The sequence below is a fragment of the Pan troglodytes genome, chromosome X, assembly GCF_028858775.2.
Source record: "Pan troglodytes isolate AG18354 chromosome X, NHGRI_mPanTro3-v2.0_pri, whole genome shotgun sequence".
Lineage (NCBI taxonomy): Eukaryota > Metazoa > Chordata > Mammalia > Primates > Hominidae > Pan > Pan troglodytes.
Genome location: NC_072421.2, coordinates 70247214 through 70266688, shown reverse-complemented (window position 1 = coordinate 70266688; position 19475 = coordinate 70247214). Strand labels below are relative to the sequence as shown.

Sequence of the window (19475 nt, the reverse complement as noted above, 5' to 3'; positions counted from 1 at the left end):
TCTATTTCCGGGCTACATGAAGCTAGGGGTTGTGTCATATTCATCTTTATTCCTGCAGCATCTGGTACAGTTACATGCTGGGCACACAGTGGATGCTCAGGAAAATGTGTGGTAAGTGAAGGAAAGAATGAATGAACAGAACATTAGTCTTGTTGCCTCCCCCTCCTCCTCCTTAAGCTAGAAACCTTTTTAGAACAGACATCACGCCTTCCTCTGTGTCTCCCAGCAGCAGCTAATAGGGTGCTCTGTACGTGTAGATGCTCAATAAATGTCGTCTAAACTATTCAGTTAGCTTATCTTCCCTCTGCACCCAGGAGATAAGCATATGAAAGAGAGAATAGGCCCAAGTATCCTTGTATTAAGGATCATATGTCATTATTTTTATAATATTCTTATAATCTCTATGATCACTCAATATTTTTCTGTGTAGATGAGAAATCAAAACAAAACAGTCCTTTGAGTCAAAGAATGCCTCTGTGGGTGAGCACTATTCAATAATTTCAATACCCTTGTTACATATGGATTTGGGAGGATGGCTTTTTATGTCCCTGAATTCTTTTTGCATTTTCAGAAAGATCTGGGATTTTTCTGGTCTTGCTGCACTGGTGTAATTTGACATGTTGATTATGAAGAGGTCATTAACCTCAACATTTTTTATCACTTTTTGACTCTGGATTTTCTCAACTCTGATGTATCTTATTTTACACTTGTTTATACGTCTCTGTAAGAGTTATTCAGGCCCTTGAGGGCTGGTATATATTCTGTCTGGAAAGTAGATTGTAAGCCCCTTGAGAGCAGGGACTTTATAACTCCTAAAAATGCATTCTGGACACCGCCAGTGTTCAATTAATGATAATACTGAAAGCTTGACTAAGGTCATCTGTCACATTGACATCTTCCTTTTCATCTACAAGGGTTCTATCAAAAAAAAAAAAAAACAGCTAGGTTGAGTAGGTAGCACTGAATGATTCTATCCAAAATTATGCTCATTGTTACACTACAATTTGTTCTTTAGGGTGCTTTCAGGTTTATAATTTTAGATCAGTTGTTACAGTTACCTTCCCTACAATACCCTGTTTACATATATGCATTAGGGAGGATTGCATTTCATAACCCTTTAGTCCTTTTACATAATAAAAACTTACCTGATAACATCTATGCTTGTAAAGCATGTAATTCTTCTCCCCAGCCCCCACTGAGAACCAGGTGATTAAACTCCAAGTATGGTCCTCATCTTAAATAACCAGAAAGAACCCTTAGTGACTATTCAATGTATATCTTATTTTCCCAGATTTTAAAATGGACTAAATGTGTATACTGTGTCCTATGGCTGTTGAAGTTAAATTAATATGAATATTTCAAGGAAGTCTGAATTTTAAAACAGAAGGGCAGATGTGTTCATTGATGAGGGTGGAAGTAGAGGGAAATTTTTTTGTAAGTCAGGTTTATTAAGGTATCATTTACATATAGTCTGATTCACCTCTCTTAAGTGTAAAGTTTGATGAGTTTGACAGGTTGTGTTTTTTTCCCTTAACTATTTGCTAATTCAATTATACCTCCAACTTGCCCTACCACCACCACTACCCCTAGACCAAACTGACCTATATTTTCTATCCTTTCTATTTTATATAGTGTACTAAAGGAAGTATACCAAGCCTTTAATCCCAAAGCAGTGGTCTTACAGCTGGGAGCTGACACAATAGCTGGGGATCCCATGTGCTCCTTTAACATGACTCCAGTGGGAATTGGCAAGTGTCTTAAGTACATCCTTCAATGGCAGTTGGCAACACTCATTTTGGGAGGAGGTGAGTATAAAGGAAGGTTACCAGAATTTGTTGACCTTCCTCCACATTTTGTCCATTGGCACTGAACTTGGAAAACTTGGCTTTCTTGCATTGGATAATACCAACCTACCTGAGGCCCAGAAGCCTGAGTCAATAAAATCTGCCACCTCCACAGTTCAGGATAAGAAAATACTCTGACACACTTCTCAGCTTAGCATGTGCATTGACTTCTTGGCACTCTAAAGTCTAACTTTCAGTTCCTGAAGCAAAGATCCTCTGGTTAAAGGTTACCTCGAATCTTAAAAATAGAGGATGTTAACCCCGGTAGACTTTGATCCACCTTCTGTCAGTGTAGTCTTTGATTTTCAGTTCTAATAATCATCTTTTGGGAACATGTCACTGAAATTCCAACTCTACTTGTATGTAAGTAGTAAACACACAGATTAATTAAATAAGCTGAATTCAAGAATGCCTCTTCCCCCAAAAAGCATGGATTTGTTACAGTGAAGCAAAATTGAGAGATCTATAGTCTCTTGGGCATTCTTGCCTTTGGTGTGTGCTGATTATTTGTATTACTTAGCCAAAAGAAAGCCCGGTCTATTCAATAGTAGCATTTAAACATTTGAGAAAAGAACTTGTCACAACATCTACCACCTTTAAAGATGCCTTGCTTAAAATCTTCTGTCTACCTACCTGGCACAATCTTTATTTCATTGGATGAATAGATTGGTGTGTTAAAATAACATGGTCAAGCAGATTGAGCTTAAAATGCATATATTATAGAAGAGCTAATTGTTGGTTGTTTTGTCAACCTGTTAGAGGAAATTGTGGGGAGGCCTTATTAAATGAGTGGGCATTCAACACAAGTACACAAGCCTGGTCCTTTGGCAGCCTCAAACTCTAGAAGGCTCAAAATTAAAGGTACTTACAAGAGACAACCTCTTATGAAAAGCTGGCAAGAAATATATTAACTTCAACTGAAGAAAAATATAAAATTGATAAGTACTGTGTGACATATTACTTTTCTTGACAGCACTAAGGATGGTGATTATGATACAGGTGCAGCTAAGGAGGGGGAAGAGACCTTTCTACCATATACATCAGGTTAGAACCTGACTTTTGTTTGAGGCTATAATCTTTACATTAAAAGCCTGTTAGCATTCTCTAAAGCCTTTTTGTTTTCTCAGCCCAAAGTTTTGACATTTGAATATATAAGTCTTCTTAGGAAATATGTGTATTCCTGAAAATGCTTGTGCATAAATGGAATTTTTGCAAATCAAATCATATTGTATATGTACCAGAGATAGTTTACTACCTAAGCAAAACCTATAGTGACCTTTTTTTGAAATTAAATACTCATGCCAAATAAGTCTATCTTATAAAGTCAGATTTTTCCGTGTCAGGAGTATTTAAAGTAATACCTGTACTATCTAACTGAAATTCTCAGCCCCTATTAACACACAATTCGTAGAGGGAGCCACATCCCCAAGCTTCAGTGGACCCCATTGAGACCTAAAAGACATACTCAAAGCATCCGTGACCTTTCAAATAGTAGAAAAGCTTAAGAAAAGGGTGACCATATGTCCGAGTTTATACATGTTATCCCAGTGTAATGATTAATAGTGCCCTCTTTTACTTTTAAAAGTATACCATTTTGTATGATAATTTATATGGTCACCCTATCTAAAATAGACCAGATTCTGTTTCCCTTAGGCTGTGTTGAGATTAGGAAATCATTCCATTTTACCCTTATACTCTTAGAATTTAGCTAAAGGCCAATGTTCTAATGCTTTCATGGCAGAGCACATCTATTCAGCACAAAAATGTGCTGATTATTAGCCAGTATAATATGGCCGTTGGGTGACTGTGACAGGACCTGACGAGATGGGTCAGAGCATCCATCAACGGTCCCTTCCTCATCTCACTTTCTTTGATCTCTGCCACCAGGCCTATGTTTTGTGGCAAAAAGGAATGCTGACATTAAAAGAAGGAAATCTGTTTTTGTCAGCATTTTCCTTTTCTCTTTCCTGGGTTTTTAGGGCTAGATCTGCCAATAGTTTTAAAAATACAAATCACATTCAGCAGTCATTTTATAGAATTGTTGCAAAATTCATCACAGAAATCTTTCCATTGGGTAGATCACCTCAAGAGATCTGGATTCCAGAGATCTGAGTCTTGCTGATGGCTCTTGATGGAACTGAGGAGTTTGGATTCCTCAGGTACATATTTTTGGGGAGATGGGAGCCTATTTAATCTTTGCAGACCTTGGACTGCCCAGTTTTACACTGTGCATGATTTGACTGGTCCACCAAAGTCTGCCTACTAGGTGGTTTAAAAATATCACAAAGGGGGGATTAGGGGAAATTCTGCAATTTGAGGTTGTCTTTTCTTAAAACATTTTTCTCTCTTTCCTTACCCCCCTTCCCTCTCCTGCTGTTTTATGACTATTCTTTCCTAACTTCACAATTCTTGATGGAGACAGGAGGCTATAACCTTGCCAACACGGCTCGATGCTGGACATACTTGACCGGGGTCATCCTAGGGAAAACACTATCCTCTGAGATCCCAGATCATGAGGTAAGTAAGGCTCTGACAAGTCCTCTCTTCTTTAAGGGGAAGAGCTGAGTCATTCCACCTAATCAAAATCACGTCCTCACCACTCAATACCGTTTTGTTGAGAGACACTTCAATAACAATAACACACTGTCTTGGCAGAATAGTGGACTCTTGTTCCAAAATATCCAAGACCTTCTGCCTTTTTTTTTTTTTACAAGAGATCTCAAAGGCCAACCAACTTTAATTTCTCAATTAATTACAGAGACTGTGGGAAGGGGTCACCTGTTCACACAAAGAATTCTTTGGAATATGTGCATATTTTTATCCCCTAGCCTCAAAAAAGAAGGGGCTATTTTTAAAATGTGTAAGCTGGATTCTCATCTTTTTTTTAAGAAGTTTCATAGGTGGTACGTGGCACATGTTCTTTGGTGGTAGTCCTGATCTCTCAATTTTCTTTGACTAATGTAAAATTCAAGAAACCCATAAGCACTACAAAGACCATTGCTGATGTTTTTCTAGCAATTAGTGGCACACAGAGGCTGGAATAGGACCATCCAAAATGTGAAACGTCATTTGAGCCCTTGCCATTTTCTTTAGTCATACAAGATGGGCTTTATGTTTTCCAAAGCAAAGATGTCTGTTCTAGTTTTCCCAAAACAAGTTCATGGAAAGCTGTCTGGGACCTGTGAGTGTGCTGATAATCCCTAATCCAAAGGCCTTTGTTCCTACCTATCACCCCAGTTCCCCTGAAAGTAGGAACCATGTTATAGATCAAGATGTATAACTACGGACCTTAGACTGGATGACTTAAAATAACAAACCAGTACATGCAGCCCCACCTTCTCAAGCTATTTCCCAAGGATTAGGGATGCTGCTTTGGTTTTAATGTTATGATTTCTGCCAGATACAGTAGCTGTACACTTGGGAGCACGATGCTTTTTAAAGTTGCTATTATTTTTTAAAAATTAGAAACAACTTAAACTAATTTCCTTCCAATTTTCTCCTAACCTCAGGTGAGGTACAATATGTATCTCACAAAAACCATTCAATATGTCTAGAATACAAATAGAAGGTACACTATAATTTGAGACAATTTGCTGATGTCAGGGTTAATAGAAGTCTCTTTTCTTGGTTTGTCTTACCTTTATTCAGTATTTGGAAGCTTAATGAAATATAAAGGTAAGTGCTGTGAACAAATGTAATCGCTGTTATTGCTGTGGGAATATCTCAGATTGCATTGTAATTTAAAGCTCTGGGACTTTATAAACTGATCAAGTTATGTCAGAAACAAGTTTTAAGCTGTAGAAGCCTGAACTGAGAATGAATGCTCTATTCCTGAGAAGCAAAAGCAAATCCAAAGTTTCATCTGTGTTAAAAGATTGATAAAATTTTAATAAAGATGAGTATCGCCTCTGGTACATGGAGAAGCTGTGGGCCTGAATGGGTGTAAGCTGGGCCTTATAAATAGGTGTTCTGTCTTTATACTGAAATATTCTGTAAGATTAAATGAGATATAATGTATGTCAAGTGCCTAACACGTAGTTCCCTGGAATCTAATAGGCACTTTAAAAATGCAAGTTCTCGGCCGGGCATGGTGGCTTACAGCTGTAATCCCAGCACTTTGGGAGGTCAAGGCAGGCAGATCACTTGAGGTCAGGAGTTTGAGACCAGCCTGGCCAACATGGTGAAACCCCATCTCTACTAAAGATACAAACAATTAGCTGGGTGTGGTGGTGCACGCCTGTAATCCCAGCTACTCGGGAGGCTGAGGCAAGCGAATTGCTTGAACCCGGAAGGTGGAGGTTGCAGAGAGCCAAGATCATGCCATTGCACTCCAGCCTAGGTGACAGTGTGACACTCCGTCTCAAAAAAAAGAAAAAAAAATGCAAGTTATCTCCTTCTTCTTTGCATGCTGCTCACTTCTTATACCCAGACATTTATGACTATGTCATTCATAAATTTGTCCAAACCTTTTGTGAATTCCTTCTGTCATATCCTTCTGGTTTAAGAGATGTGAGTCATGCAAGAAAGAACAAAGAATAAAATTGAAATGACAGTCTTACAGGTACAATAAGATAACATTTTAATGAAAATTGCCAAAACTAGGCTACACAGTGTGAAGTCATATAAGTTCTGTGGCACAATACACAGTTGCACACAAATATCCTTATGGTCCTCTGAAATCAGATTAACCAATTGTAGATCAAAATATATTTGCTGAGCACCCATTATGTGCCAGACACCATGCTAAATGTCTTAGGAGATGCAAAGAGAGAAATTCATCCCCTACCTCAAGCAGCTAGGGAGGGAGGGTGGTATAAGTGCTGGGGAGACATGCAAATGCACAGATAGTTATAATACAGAGAAGAAAAAGAATAAGACAGTAGGAAGAGTGACTGTGGAGATGTGCATCAAATATAAAGGGGATACAAAGGAGTACATAAAATACCCTGCCCTCCATGAGCTGAAAATATAATCAAGAAATCTAGTAGGTGAAAAGGTCAAGATAATGCAGTGGTCAGTTGCAGCCGGGCTGACCTCACTCTCTTCGCTCTCAGTCTTGGGCTTTAGTTCTTTCATCTCCTAGGGTAATAATCCTCCTCCTCCAAATGCCCGTTCCCTACTTCTCTATTATCTTCCTAGGTCCAGCTTCAAGCCCTGTGCCCTTCAAAAACCCTTACCTAAATACATCAATCCCCTTTGAGCTCTTCCTTCACATTCATTTATTCCTTGTTTCATTTAACAATTATGTGTTGGGCCCCTACTATTTGCCAGGCCTTATTGAGACCTGGATTCAGAGATACAAAGACTAATGAGATAATCCCAGTGCCCTCCAAAATCTCACGATCTAATAAAGGTGACAGAACAATGTGCTCACATCCAGGACAGATGAGGACCATAGGGGATATGTTTCAACAAGACTTTGAACTGACTCTTAGAGGCTGATTAGGAGTTCGCTAGGTGAAGAAGAAGAAAAAGGCATTCTAGGCAGAGGGAACAAAGATCAGAAAGGGACTGGTGCCTCATGGGACCAGTGAAAAATTTGCTATGTGTAGATTACAGGGTATATGAGAGAGAGTAGGAAGGATTAAGGCTTGAATGGAAGTTAAGGCCAGATTATGAAGAGCCCTGAATGCTACATTAAAGAGCTTACACTTTTTTCTGTGAAAACAAATGAGCTTTAACTTTTAAAAAGCTCAGTTGGTAGAGATAGATTGCAAAGAGGAGAGACTTGAGAAACGCAGACCTGTTAAGAGATTCAAATATATACCTATATCACTTACAGTCTGTGCCATTCATTTGGTCATCATTGTTTTGGTTGTCTGCACCACGCCCCCAACCCTAGTGCTTAGCTGAGTGTTAAGTAGCCACCACCTAGTTGAATAAATGAGTGTTTGAGTAAGTGTCTCAATATTCACATTGGGAAACTTCTATTTTTTTAAGATGAAAGAATTGGAAGCATAATCTAGCCTTTCTCTGGGAACCTTAATAGCAACTTTCCATCCTTTGCAAGAGGTATCAGGTAGCCCAGCTATAAGAAACAGGTGTATCCATGGGAGAACATTATATTACCAATGCAGGGAAGGGAGTTCAGAAGGCAGAAGCCCAGCACAAATATTAGAAGTGATAAGGGTAGGACTTCAAGTATAGCGCTCATAAAATATAAAACCGGTGATACCATAAAGCCAGTGATGCCATAAGGCCAGTGATGGCATAAATCCAGTGATGAGGAAGTTAGTTTCAGCCAGAGCACTGGGGAGCCAGGTTGGCCAGCCAAGCAGTCCCAGCTGGGAAAGCTGAGAAGAATGGAGCTTGTATGTATGATTGGCCCAGATATCTCTACCATAGGGAAAGCCCAAAGGTGTCATGGTACTATGAAAAGACCAGTACATGGCAAATTTAGCACAATCACATGGATTATTATGTATAAAAATGTTCTATAGTCCAGTACTACTATTTAGATCCCCCGTGACTTATCTAGGATAGAGTAGGGCTGGGGTGTGTGTGTGTGTGTGTGTGTGTGTGTGTGTGTGTATGTGTATCATCACATAGGTTTACTAATGGAAAATATTAACACTACTTAACCAGACTGCTTTTTATGGACTGATTAAACTGTACCTCATTCATATTAGGGAACATATGTAGCCATTAAAAAGAATTAGGTCAATTGATATACAAGTATATGTTACTAATAAAAAAACAGCCTTCTTGCACTGTAACCTGTAGATTGCACTGAATCTATAGATTGATTTGTGCAGGAGTAACATCATAACAATATTTAATCTTTTAAGCCATGAATTTATCTTTCTATTTACTTGAGTCTTCTTTAATTCCAAATTATAATCTGTACTTTCCAGTAAACACATCTTGCACAAATATTATTGAATTTATCCCTAAGTACTGTATTTCATTATTTTGATCCTATGTAAATGGTATTTTCATTTCAATTTCCAATAGTTTGTTGCCAGAATATTGAAGGACAATTGACTTTTCATATTGATCTTGAATAATGTAACCTTGCTAAATTTACTTATTAGCTCTAGTAACTTTTTTGTAGATTGCTTAGCATAATCCATGTATGCAAACATCATCTGTGAATAAAGAGAATTTTCTTTCTGTATAATCTTCATGTCTTTTATTTCTTTTTCTCACCTTTTTCACTGGTTGGGACCTCCAGTGCAATGCTGAGTGGAAATGGTGTGTGAATATCTTTATCTGGTCCCCAGTCACAGGGGGAAAGTGCTTAATCTTCACTATGAAGTGTGATATTAGCTGTAGGATTTTTCAAAAATGTTCTTTTTTAGGTTGAGGAAGTTCCCTTCTATTCCTAATTTACTGAGACTTTTTTTTTCTCACAAATGAGTACTGATTTTGTCAAATGTTTTTCTTCATCTATTGAAATGATCATATGGTATCCTCCTTTATTGTTAGTACAGTAAATTGCACTGATTTTTTAATGTTAAACTGACTTTGCTTTCCTGGAATAAACCCTGCTTGGTCATGTTATATTATCCTTTTTATGTATTGCTGGATTCATTTTGCTGAAACTTGGTCAAGGTTTTTTTGTATCTATGTTGATAAGGGATGTTGGCCTGTTGTTTTCTTTTCTTGTAGTGTCTTTGTCTGGTTTTGATATCAGGGCAATGCTGATCTTTGGTTTCTCTGGGGTTTACATCTGGGTATCTGTTTGTTTTTGTTTTTGTTTCGTTTTTTGTTTTTTGTGATACAGAATCTTGCTGTATCGCCCAGGCTGGAGTGCAGTGGTGCAATCTTGGCTCACTGCAACCTCCGCCTCTCGGGTTCAAGCGATTTTCCTGCCTCAGCCTCCCCAGTAGCTGAGACTATAGGCGCGCACCACCACACCCGGCTAATTTTTGTATTTTTAGTAGAGATGAGGTTTCACCATGTTGGTCAAACTGGTCTTGAACTCCTGACCTCAAGTAATTCGCCTGCCTTGGCCTCCCAAAGTGCTGGGATTACAGGTGTGAGCCACCATGCCCAGCCTATAGTATGCATTTTTAACTTATTAGAGTCAACTTTTAAATAGTATTACATTACTTCACATATAATATAGTACCTTTACAGCAGCGTTCTTCCATTTTTTTCCTTTCTCTTTCTTTGTGCTATTGTAGTCATATATTTTACTTTTGCATATGTTATAAACCTCTTGATACATTGTTATTGTTTTGCTTTAAACAATTTTTTTAGTTTTTAAAATATTTACTAATTCATTTTAAGTAGAATAAATCCAGCATATATTAGCACAAATAACATGTTTTGATGAAAAATAACTGTATTTTCAAAGATAAAAAGAAATTTCTTAAGAAAAATGTCATTGTTATACCCTTTTCCCCATTTCTTTAACGTCTGGCTTAATAGAAGACAGCTGACTTCTCATACCTGCTTCTACATTCAGTGTGTTTTGAGATGTTGTTTTTTTTAAAATATATAAAGAAAATCCAGCTTCACATAGATACGTAATTGGAAAAGGGAAAATGTATTTTAATACATTTTCAGATAATTATGGATATTCTTCGATACTACACTAAAACTTCACAAATGAAAGTTTCTTAAAGGTTAATCCAGTGTGGAATCTGAAACCGTATCAGTGAACTTTTTATGTACTATTACATTAAAACTCATTGGTCATCTTATTCTTTGAGTGGATATTTGACCCATCTTATACATATTGGTTATTTGGAAAATATTAGTTCACTAAGTTATGCAAATATTCCAAATGCTAACACATTTTATGCAGTATCAAAAAATCAGTCATTGATCTCACCACCGATCTCACTGGAAAAAAAGCTTAAGTATTGAGAAGCTGTTATGCTCCCAGTGGCAGAATGAAGTTTTCTAAAATTCTAATTTTCACTCAAAAAATGTGAATATTATCATTGGCAAGAAATGCTGTCAGTTGTTTGCCCTGAAGTGACAAACTTATTTCATTTTTGAGAAAATATTTGCCAAATGTCCAAGTATTTAATCATGCCTTATCCATCATTCTTTCAAGCAAAAATGATGTTCTATGAAAAATGTGGCTAGTTAAGCTCAAAACTTGACATGCTTTTCCTCAAGACAACCACCATAGCACAGTTTATACCAGAAGCACCTTACGTATACCTCCAATTTCATCACACAGAATATTAAATCCAGCATCAGGATTTAATAAAATTAATAATTTTTAGTGCTTTATCAGGGACATTCTTAAGTCAAATTGGATTTTATTTTACTATAAGTGCATGTCCGTAAATAATACAATAACTGCTGGTATACGTTGGTGCTATTGCCTTAATTTGTACCATAGTATCTGCAGTTTTACCCACCATTGCTTTTGCACCTCCATGCAAATATAAACAAAGTTGCTCCAGCATAAACCATGAGATTCAAAGTTATTCAGCACTTTGAACGTTTTAGCACTACTCATGTTTGTTGCCAACCATTCACATAAAAGAAGATCGTCTTCAAAGATTAGTTAGTGCTGATACCACATGACTGACTACAAGCAAAACTGCAAGCCCAGCCATATTTGTAGATTTGTCTGTTTGTAAGGTGCGAATAAATTCTGTAAATGAGATGCTAACTAAGTCTTCATGATTACAGCTAAATGTTTAAATAAACAAGTTACTATGCCATTGAGAAAAGACAATGCTGTAAGCTATTTTACTAACTTTTCATCCAATAGGCAGTGAGCAATGTCAATTTTCCAAGGCTTTATTGGTCTCCAAGCTATAATGTGGAATTCTCTAGCCAATGCAGTAAAATAACTTACCTATAACATGCTGCAATGACTTTTTAATTTCTAGTTTGAAAAGGTGCAACAAACAATTCTTGGCTATTTGAGTTCATCATGTCTACACTTAATATATTCAATTCCTTTTCCTTTAACTATGAATGAATGGTCTAAAAATGATGCTACAATTTAAATGACGAATTATTTTGAAACTGTTCAAAAATGTTCTGTTGCATAAGACACTATAAGGTAAATTCGTTACATATATAAAGATAATTTTAATCATATTTAATTTCTTATTTACAATTTCACCCAGTTTTTTTAAGTAAAGTTCTTCCTTCCATGGGTCAGAACCCTTACTGATGCTTCAGTTTCATCTTTTTCAGCTCTATAAACATAGATGTTGTGGCCCTGGTTTGAGAAAGCAAGTCTTTTAGCTCTGGACAACACCCCTTATATCCCTAATTGGGCTGTGTTTGGCTGGACCGTGTTACTCCATTTCCTGTCTGCCACCAGGGTAACAGCATGCTTTGCTCCTCTCTGGCCTTCGGTGGCAGTCCTTTGAGCTCAGTACATAGGCAGCCACCACTGGATCTGCTGCTTCCAACATGACCCTACATGGTCTTCTAAAGAAATTATGAGTAAGAAAATATCTTTTATATTCATCCATTCCAGCATCTTTCAATATTTTGTGTAGATCCAGGTTTCCATCTGGCACAAACTGCATTCTGCCTAGGAACTTCAGTTCATTTTTCTTATACCATAGGTCTGCTAGCAACAAATTCTCAGCTTTTGTTTGTCTGAAAAAGTTTCTATTTTGTCTTAATTCTGGAAAGATATTTTCACTAGGTATAGAATTCTCGGTTGATAATTTTTCTTTTAGCACTTCAAAGATATTATTTCATTGCCTTCTTGCTTACATATTTCCTCATGAGAAGTCTGTGATAAATTTTCATCTTTGTTCCCTTGTATAATATGTGTCATATTTCTTTGGCTGCTAAGTTTTCTCTTTATAACTAGTTTTCGGCAGCTGGATTCTAATATGCTGTCATGTGGTTGTCTTTGGATTTATCCTGTCTGAGATGCATTGAGCTAGGATCTGTGGGTTTATAGTTTTTATCAAATTTGGAAATATTTCAACCACTATTTTTTTCTGTTACTTCTTTCTTTCTTCTACTTCTAAGACTCCAGCTAAACCTAGTTAGACCAGTTATGTTGAAGTTTCATGCATCATTCACTGTGACCTTTTTACTCTTTCTTTCTTTCTTTCTTTCTTTCTTTCTTTCTTTCTTTCTTTCTTTCTTTCTTTCTTTCCTTCTTTCTTTTTAAGAGACAGAGTCTTACTCCGTCAGCCAGGCTTGAGCGCAGTGGTATAGTCATAGCTTACTGCAGCCTCAACTTCCTGGGCTCAAGCGATCCTCCCACCTCACCCTCCCAGGTAAATAGGACTACAGGTGCACTCCACCATGCCTGGTTAATTGTTTTATTTTGTAGAGACAAGCTCTCACTGTGTTGCCCAGGCTGTTGTCCAGGCTGATCTTCCACTCCTGGGCTCAAGCAATCTTCTTGCCTCAGCCTCCCAAAGTGCTGGAATTATGGGCATGAGCCACCATGCCTGGCCTATTTTTTTTTTTTCTGTCTTTTATTTCTCCCTGTGATTTATTTTGAAGAGTTTCCATTGCTTTGCCTTCAAGTTCATTGATCTTTTATTCTGCAGTACACCTGCTCTTAATCTCATCCAGTGAAATTTCCATTTCAAATATTGTGTTTTTCATCTCTAGAATTTCCATTCTTAAAAATATTTTTAATTTCTCTCCTCACTAGGTTCATATTTTTTTTACCTCCTTAAGCATATGGAGCATATTTATAATAGCTGTTTTACAGTCCTTGTCTACTAACTCCATCATTTCTGTCATTTCTGGGTCTGTTTCTGTTAACTGATTTTTCTTCAGATTATAGGTCACATTTGCCTACTTCTTTGCATGTTTAGTAATTTTTTATTGGATATCAAATGTCATGACTTTTATATTGTTGAATTCTGGATTTTAAAAAATTGGATTTCAGGAGGATTATACTTTTTTCCTGATAATTAAGTTATTGTGGATCAGTTTGATCCTTTTCCAGTTTTGTTTTGAAATTAATTTAGAGTAGGTCTTGACTAGCCTTTTTATTCTAGGGCTAATTTAGCCTGCTTTGAATGTACTACCCCTGTGAAGCCTATACTGTTACCCCAGGTATTCAGTGAGATCTCTTCAATTTGGCCCTTTGTGAGCTCTAGAAATTGTTCATCTTTTTTTGTTTGGTTGGTTTTTGTTTGTTTGTTTGTTTAAGATGGAGTCTTGCTCTGTCACCCAGGCTGGAGTACAGTGGCATGATCTCAGCTCACTGCAACCTCCGCCTCCCAGGTGCAAGCAATTCTCCTGCCTCAGCTTCCCCAGTAGCTGGGATTACAGACATGTGCCACCATGCCCAGCTAATTTTTGTATTTTTAGTAGAGACGGGGTTTCGCCATGTTGGCCAGGCTGGTCTCGAACTCCTGACCTCAAGTGATCCGCCAGCCTCAGCCTCCCAAAGTGCTGGGATTACAGGCATGAGCCACGGCACCCAGCCAGGAATTGTTCATCTTACAACACCTCAATAATTGTTTTTCTGTAAGTTTTTCAGGACTACTCTTGTGAAGTTGTACCCTGTACATGTTTCAGACTGGTATTCTTCAAAAGACTCAAGTAGACTTCTACGTATATTTCTAGTATTCTTTTTTTGGCTTAGCTCCATCTCTACAATTTCTAACCACCTTGGCCTCTCTGAACTCCAATATCCATCTCCTCTACTCAGTGAGATTGCTGGGCTCTGTTTGGATTCCCCCTGCCTACACCACAGTCCAGGGATTACTTCCAGGTAGAAAGCCTGGGTGAAAGTAGGGTTCACCTCATTCGTATCCTCTGTCTTTCAGGAATCAGTATCTTGTACTGTTTATTGTCCAATTTCTGAAAATAGATGTTTCCTGTAATTTGTTAATTTTCCAGTTGTCTCTAGAGAGAAAGTAATCTCGCCCTCATGGCCAGAAGCCGAAGTCCTTTAGTTATCTGCCTTCATTTTCTCTGCCTTCATTTTTGAAGAATATTTTTGTAGGATTTAAATTCTACATTTACAGTTTTTCTTTTCTTCTGGCTTCTGTTGTTTCTGATGGATATTAGTCTTATTATTATTGTTTCCCTGTATATAATGTATCTTTTCCCCTCTGGCTACCTTTATAAATTTATATTTGGTATTCAAACCTTTACTGTGGGCTAGGCACGGTGGCCCATGCCTGTAATCCCAACACTTTGGGAAGCTAAGGCAGGCAGATCACTTGAAGCCAGGAGTTTGAGACCAGCCTGGCCAACATGGTGAAACCCCATCTCTACTAAAAGTACAAAAAGAAACCCGGTGTGGTAGCACATGCCTGTAATCCCAGCTACTCGGGTGGCTGAGTCATGAGAATCACTTGAACCTGGGAGGCAGAGTATGCAGTAAGCTGAGATCACACCACTGCACTCCAGCCTGGGCAACAATGCAAGACTCTGTCTCAAAAGGAAAAAAAAAAACAGAGAGAAAGAACATCGACTGTAATATGCCTCAGTGTACATTTGTTTGTATTTATCCTATGTGGGATTCCCTAACTTCTTGGATTTGTGGGTTGCTAATTTTTATATACAGGTTGGGTATCACTTTTTTAAAACACTTGGGACCAGAAATGTTTTGGATTTCAGATTTTTTTTCAGATTTTGTAATATTTGCAATCTGGAAATTCAAAATCTAAAATGCTCCAGTGAACATTTCCTTTGAACATCATATCAGGACTCAAAAAGTTTCATATTTTAGAACATTTCAGATTTTGGATTTTCAGATTAGGGATACTCAACCTGTGATTTGGAAAAAGTATCAGCCAGTATTTCTTTATTTTTTTTTAACTTATTCTCCCTTTCCTGTTCTTCTGGGACTCTAATTACAAATATGTTTGATTGATGCTGTCCTACAAGACACTGAAGTGAGCTTATTATTTTTTTCAGTTTTTTTCTCTCCAGGCTACAGTTTGTTTGATTTCTATTGATCAGTCTTCAAGTTTACTGATTCCTTAGTATACAATCTACTATTCATTCCATCCAATGAATTTTTTTTATTTCATCTCATCCAATGATTTCCTTAGCTTCTTTTTTCTTGAAAAGATTATAGATTCACAGACCATTGTAAAGGTACTACAAAGAGGTACCATGTACTCTTCACTCAGTTCCCCCCAGTGGTAACTTCTTACATGACTATACTGCAGTAAAAAAACCAGGAAATTGACATTGGTACAGCAGACCTTATTTAAATTTGACCAGTTTTACATGAGCCCATTTGTGTGTGCCTGTGTGTGCATAGGCAATTTTATTATATGTATAGATTGATGTAACTACTACCATCGTCAGGATACAGCGCTGTTCCATTATCACAGAGACCTTCCTTGTGCTACCCTTTTATAGCCACTGCTGCCTTCTTCTTTTCCCCTACTCCATCACGAACCCTTGGCAATCACTGACCTTTCTTCATCTCTATGACTTTTTCATTTAGACAATGTGATATAAGTGGAATGATACATTATGTGAGTTGTTGAGATTGGATTTTGCCCTCAGGATAATTCCCTTGAGATCCATCCAATTTGTTCCATACATTAATAGTTCATTCCTTTTTATGGATGAATGGTATTCCATGGTATAGATGTACCATAGGTTGTTTAATCATTTCTCCATTTGAGTTGTTTCCAATTTTGGCTACTAAAATTAAACACTTATATACAGTTTTTGTGTGGATATAAGTTTTCATATCTCTGGGAACAATGCCTAGGAATGCAAATGCTATATCATATTGTAAGAATAGGTGTGTTGTTTTTAAGAAACTAAACAGAAAGGAAATGATTAAAGAAAAGAAGTGCTTTCTTTTAATTACTGTTTACATACCTTATCTTTTCCATCCCTTTAAAAAATGTCCCTATATCATTACATTTGAAGTGAGTTTCTTGTAGACAGGATATAATTGGATTGTGTTTTTTTTAACCTATTCTGCCATCTCTGTCTTTCCAATGGTGTGTTTAGGCGATTTACTTTTAATGTAGTTATTGATATGTTAGGGCTTAAGTTTGCCATTTTATTTAAACAGTATGTTTTCTGTTTGTTCCCTCTAATTTTTTTTTATACTTTAAGTTCTGGGAGACATATGCAGAACGTGCAGGTTTGTTACATAGGTATACACGTGTCATGGTGGTTGCCGCACCCATCAACTCATCATCTACATTAGGTATTTCCCCTAATGCTCTCCCTCCCCTAGGCCCCCAACCCCAACAGGACCCAGTGTGTGATGTTCCCCTCCCTGTGTCCATGTGTTCTCATTGTTCAACTCCCACTTATGACTGAGAACATGCGGTGTTTGGTTTTCTGTTCCTATGTTAGTTTTCTGAGAATGATGGTTTCCAGCTTCATCCATGTCCCTGCAAAGGACATGAACTCATCCTTTTTTATGGCTGCATAGTATTCCATGGGGTATATGTGCCACATTTTCTTTATCCAGTCTATCATTGATGGGCATTTGCATTGGTTCCAAGACTTTCCTACTGTGAATAGTGCTGCAATAAACATCTACAAACCTATGTGTTCATGTGTCTTTATAGTAGAATGATTTATAATCCTTTGGGTATATACCCAGTAATGGGATTGCTGGGTCAAATGGTATTTCTGGTTCTAGATCCTTGAGGAATCACCACACTGTCTTCCACAATGGTTGAACACTCCCACCAACAGTGTGAAAACGTTCCTATTTCTCCACATCCTCTCCAGCATCTGTTGTTTCCTGACTTTTTAATGATCACCATTCTAACTGGTGTGAGATGGTATCTCATTGTGGTTTTGATTTGCATTTCTCTAATGAACAGTGATGATGAGCTTTTTCTCATGTTTGTTGGCCACATAAATGTCTTCTTTAGAGAAGTGTCTGTTCATATCCTTCACCTACTTTTTGATGTTTGTTTTTTCCTTGTAAATTTGTTTAAGTTCCTTGTAGATTCTAGATATTAGCCTTTTATCAGATGGATAGATTGCAAAAATTTTCTCCCATTCTGTAAGTTGCCTGTTCACTCTGATGATAGTTTCTCTTGCTGTGCAGAAGCTCTTTAGTTTAATTAGATCCCATTTGTCACTTTTGGCTTTTGTTGCCATTGCTTTTGGTATTTTAGTCATGAAGTCTTTGCCCATGCCTATGTCCTGAATGGTATTGCCTAGGTTTTCTTCTAGAGTTTTTACAGTTTTAGGTCTTATGTTTAAGTCTTTAATGCATCTTGAGTTAATTTTTGTATCAGGTGTAACAAAGGGGTCCAGTTTCAGTTTTCTGCATATGGCTAGCCAATTTTCCCAACACCATTTATTAAATAGGGAATCTTTCCCCATTGCTTGTTTTTGTCAGGTTTGTCAAAAATCAGAGGGTTGTAGATATGCGGCATTATTTCTGAGGCCTCTGTTCTGTTCCATTGGTCTGTATATCTGTTTTGGTACCAGTACCATGCTGTTTTGGTTACTGTAGCCTTGTAGTATTGTTTGAAGTCAGGTAGTGTAATGCCTCCAGCTTTGTTCTTTTTGCTTAGGATTGTCTTGGCTATAAGGGCTCTTTTTTGGTTCCATATGAAATTTAAAGTAGTTTTTTCTAATTCTGTGAAGAAAGTCAATAGTAGCTTGACAGGGATAGCATTGAATCTATAAATTACTTTGGGCAGTATGGCCATTTTCACAATATTGATCCTTCCTATCCATGAACATGGAATGTTTTTCTATTTGTTTGTGTCCTCTCTTATTTCCTTGAGCAGTGGTTTGTAGTTCTCCTTGAAGAGGTCCTCCACATCCCTTGTAAGTTGTATTCCTAGGTATTTTATTCTCTTTGTAGCAATTGTGAATGGGAGTTCACTCATGATTTGGCTCTCTGTTTGTCTGTTGTTGATGTATAGGAATGCTTGTGAATTTTGCACATTGATTTTGTATCCTGAGACTTTGCTGAAGTTGCTTATCAGCTGAAGGAGATTTGGGGCTGAGATGATGGGGTTTTCTAAATATACAATCATGTCTTCTGAAAACAGAGACAATTTGACTTCCTCTCTTCCTATTTGAATACCCTTTATTTCTTTCTCTTGCCTGATTGCCCTGGCCAGAAATTCCAATACTGTATTGAATAGGAGTGGTGAGAGAGGGCATCCTTGTCTTGTGCCAGTTTTCAAAGGGAATGCTTCCAGCTTTTGCCCATTCAATATGATATTGGCTGTCAGTTTGTCATAAATAGCTCTTATTATTTTGAAATATGTTCCATCAATATCTAGTTTATCGAGAGTTCTTAGCATGAAGGGGTGTTGAATTTTATCAGAGGCCTTTTCTGCATCTATTGAGATAATCATGTGGTTTTTGTCGTTGGTTCTGTTTATGTGATGGATTACGTTTATTGATTTGCGTATGTTGAACCAGCGTTGCATCCCAGGGATGAAGGCAACTTGATTTGGTGGATAAGCTTTTTGATGTGCTGCTGAATTTGGTTTGCCAGTATTTTATTGAGCATTTTTGCATAGATGTTCATCAGGGATATTGGCCTGAAATTTCCTTTTTTTCTGTGTCTCTACCAGGTTTTGGTATCAGGATGATGCTGGCCTCATAAAATGAGTTAGGGCAGAGTCCCTCTTTTTCTATTGTTTGGAATAGTTTCAGAAGGAATGGTACCAGCTCCTCTTTGTACCTCTGGTAGAATTCGGCTATGAATCCATCTGGTCTTGGACTGTTTTTGTTGGTAGGCTATTAATTACTGTCTCAATTTCAGAACTTGTTATTGGTCTATTCAGGGATTCGATTTCTTCC

At 37.5% G+C, this 19475-nt stretch overlaps 1 protein-coding gene across 15 annotated transcripts in view; it reads left to right on the top strand.

The window, feature by feature from the left end:
* The window catches only part of HDAC8 (histone deacetylase 8), a 245363-nt gene that overhangs the window by 108555 nt on the left and 117333 nt on the right, over window positions 1-19475 (top strand). For 14 of the 15 annotated variants that reach the window (XR_001713995.3, XR_010154640.1, XM_016943141.3 and 11 more), the window contains 2 exons: window positions 1633-1805; window positions 4267-4361. Coding sequence is in view for 13 of the 15 variants with exons in the window: in XM_016943141.3 (XP_016798630.1) it covers window positions 1633-1805; window positions 4267-4361 (268 nt within the window). In the remaining 2 variants the exon portion in view is untranslated. Of the gene's footprint in view, window positions 1-1632; window positions 1806-2817; window positions 2889-3922; window positions 3999-4266; window positions 4362-19475 lie in introns of those variants that run through there. The other variant, XM_024353156.3, reaches the window with a different exon arrangement.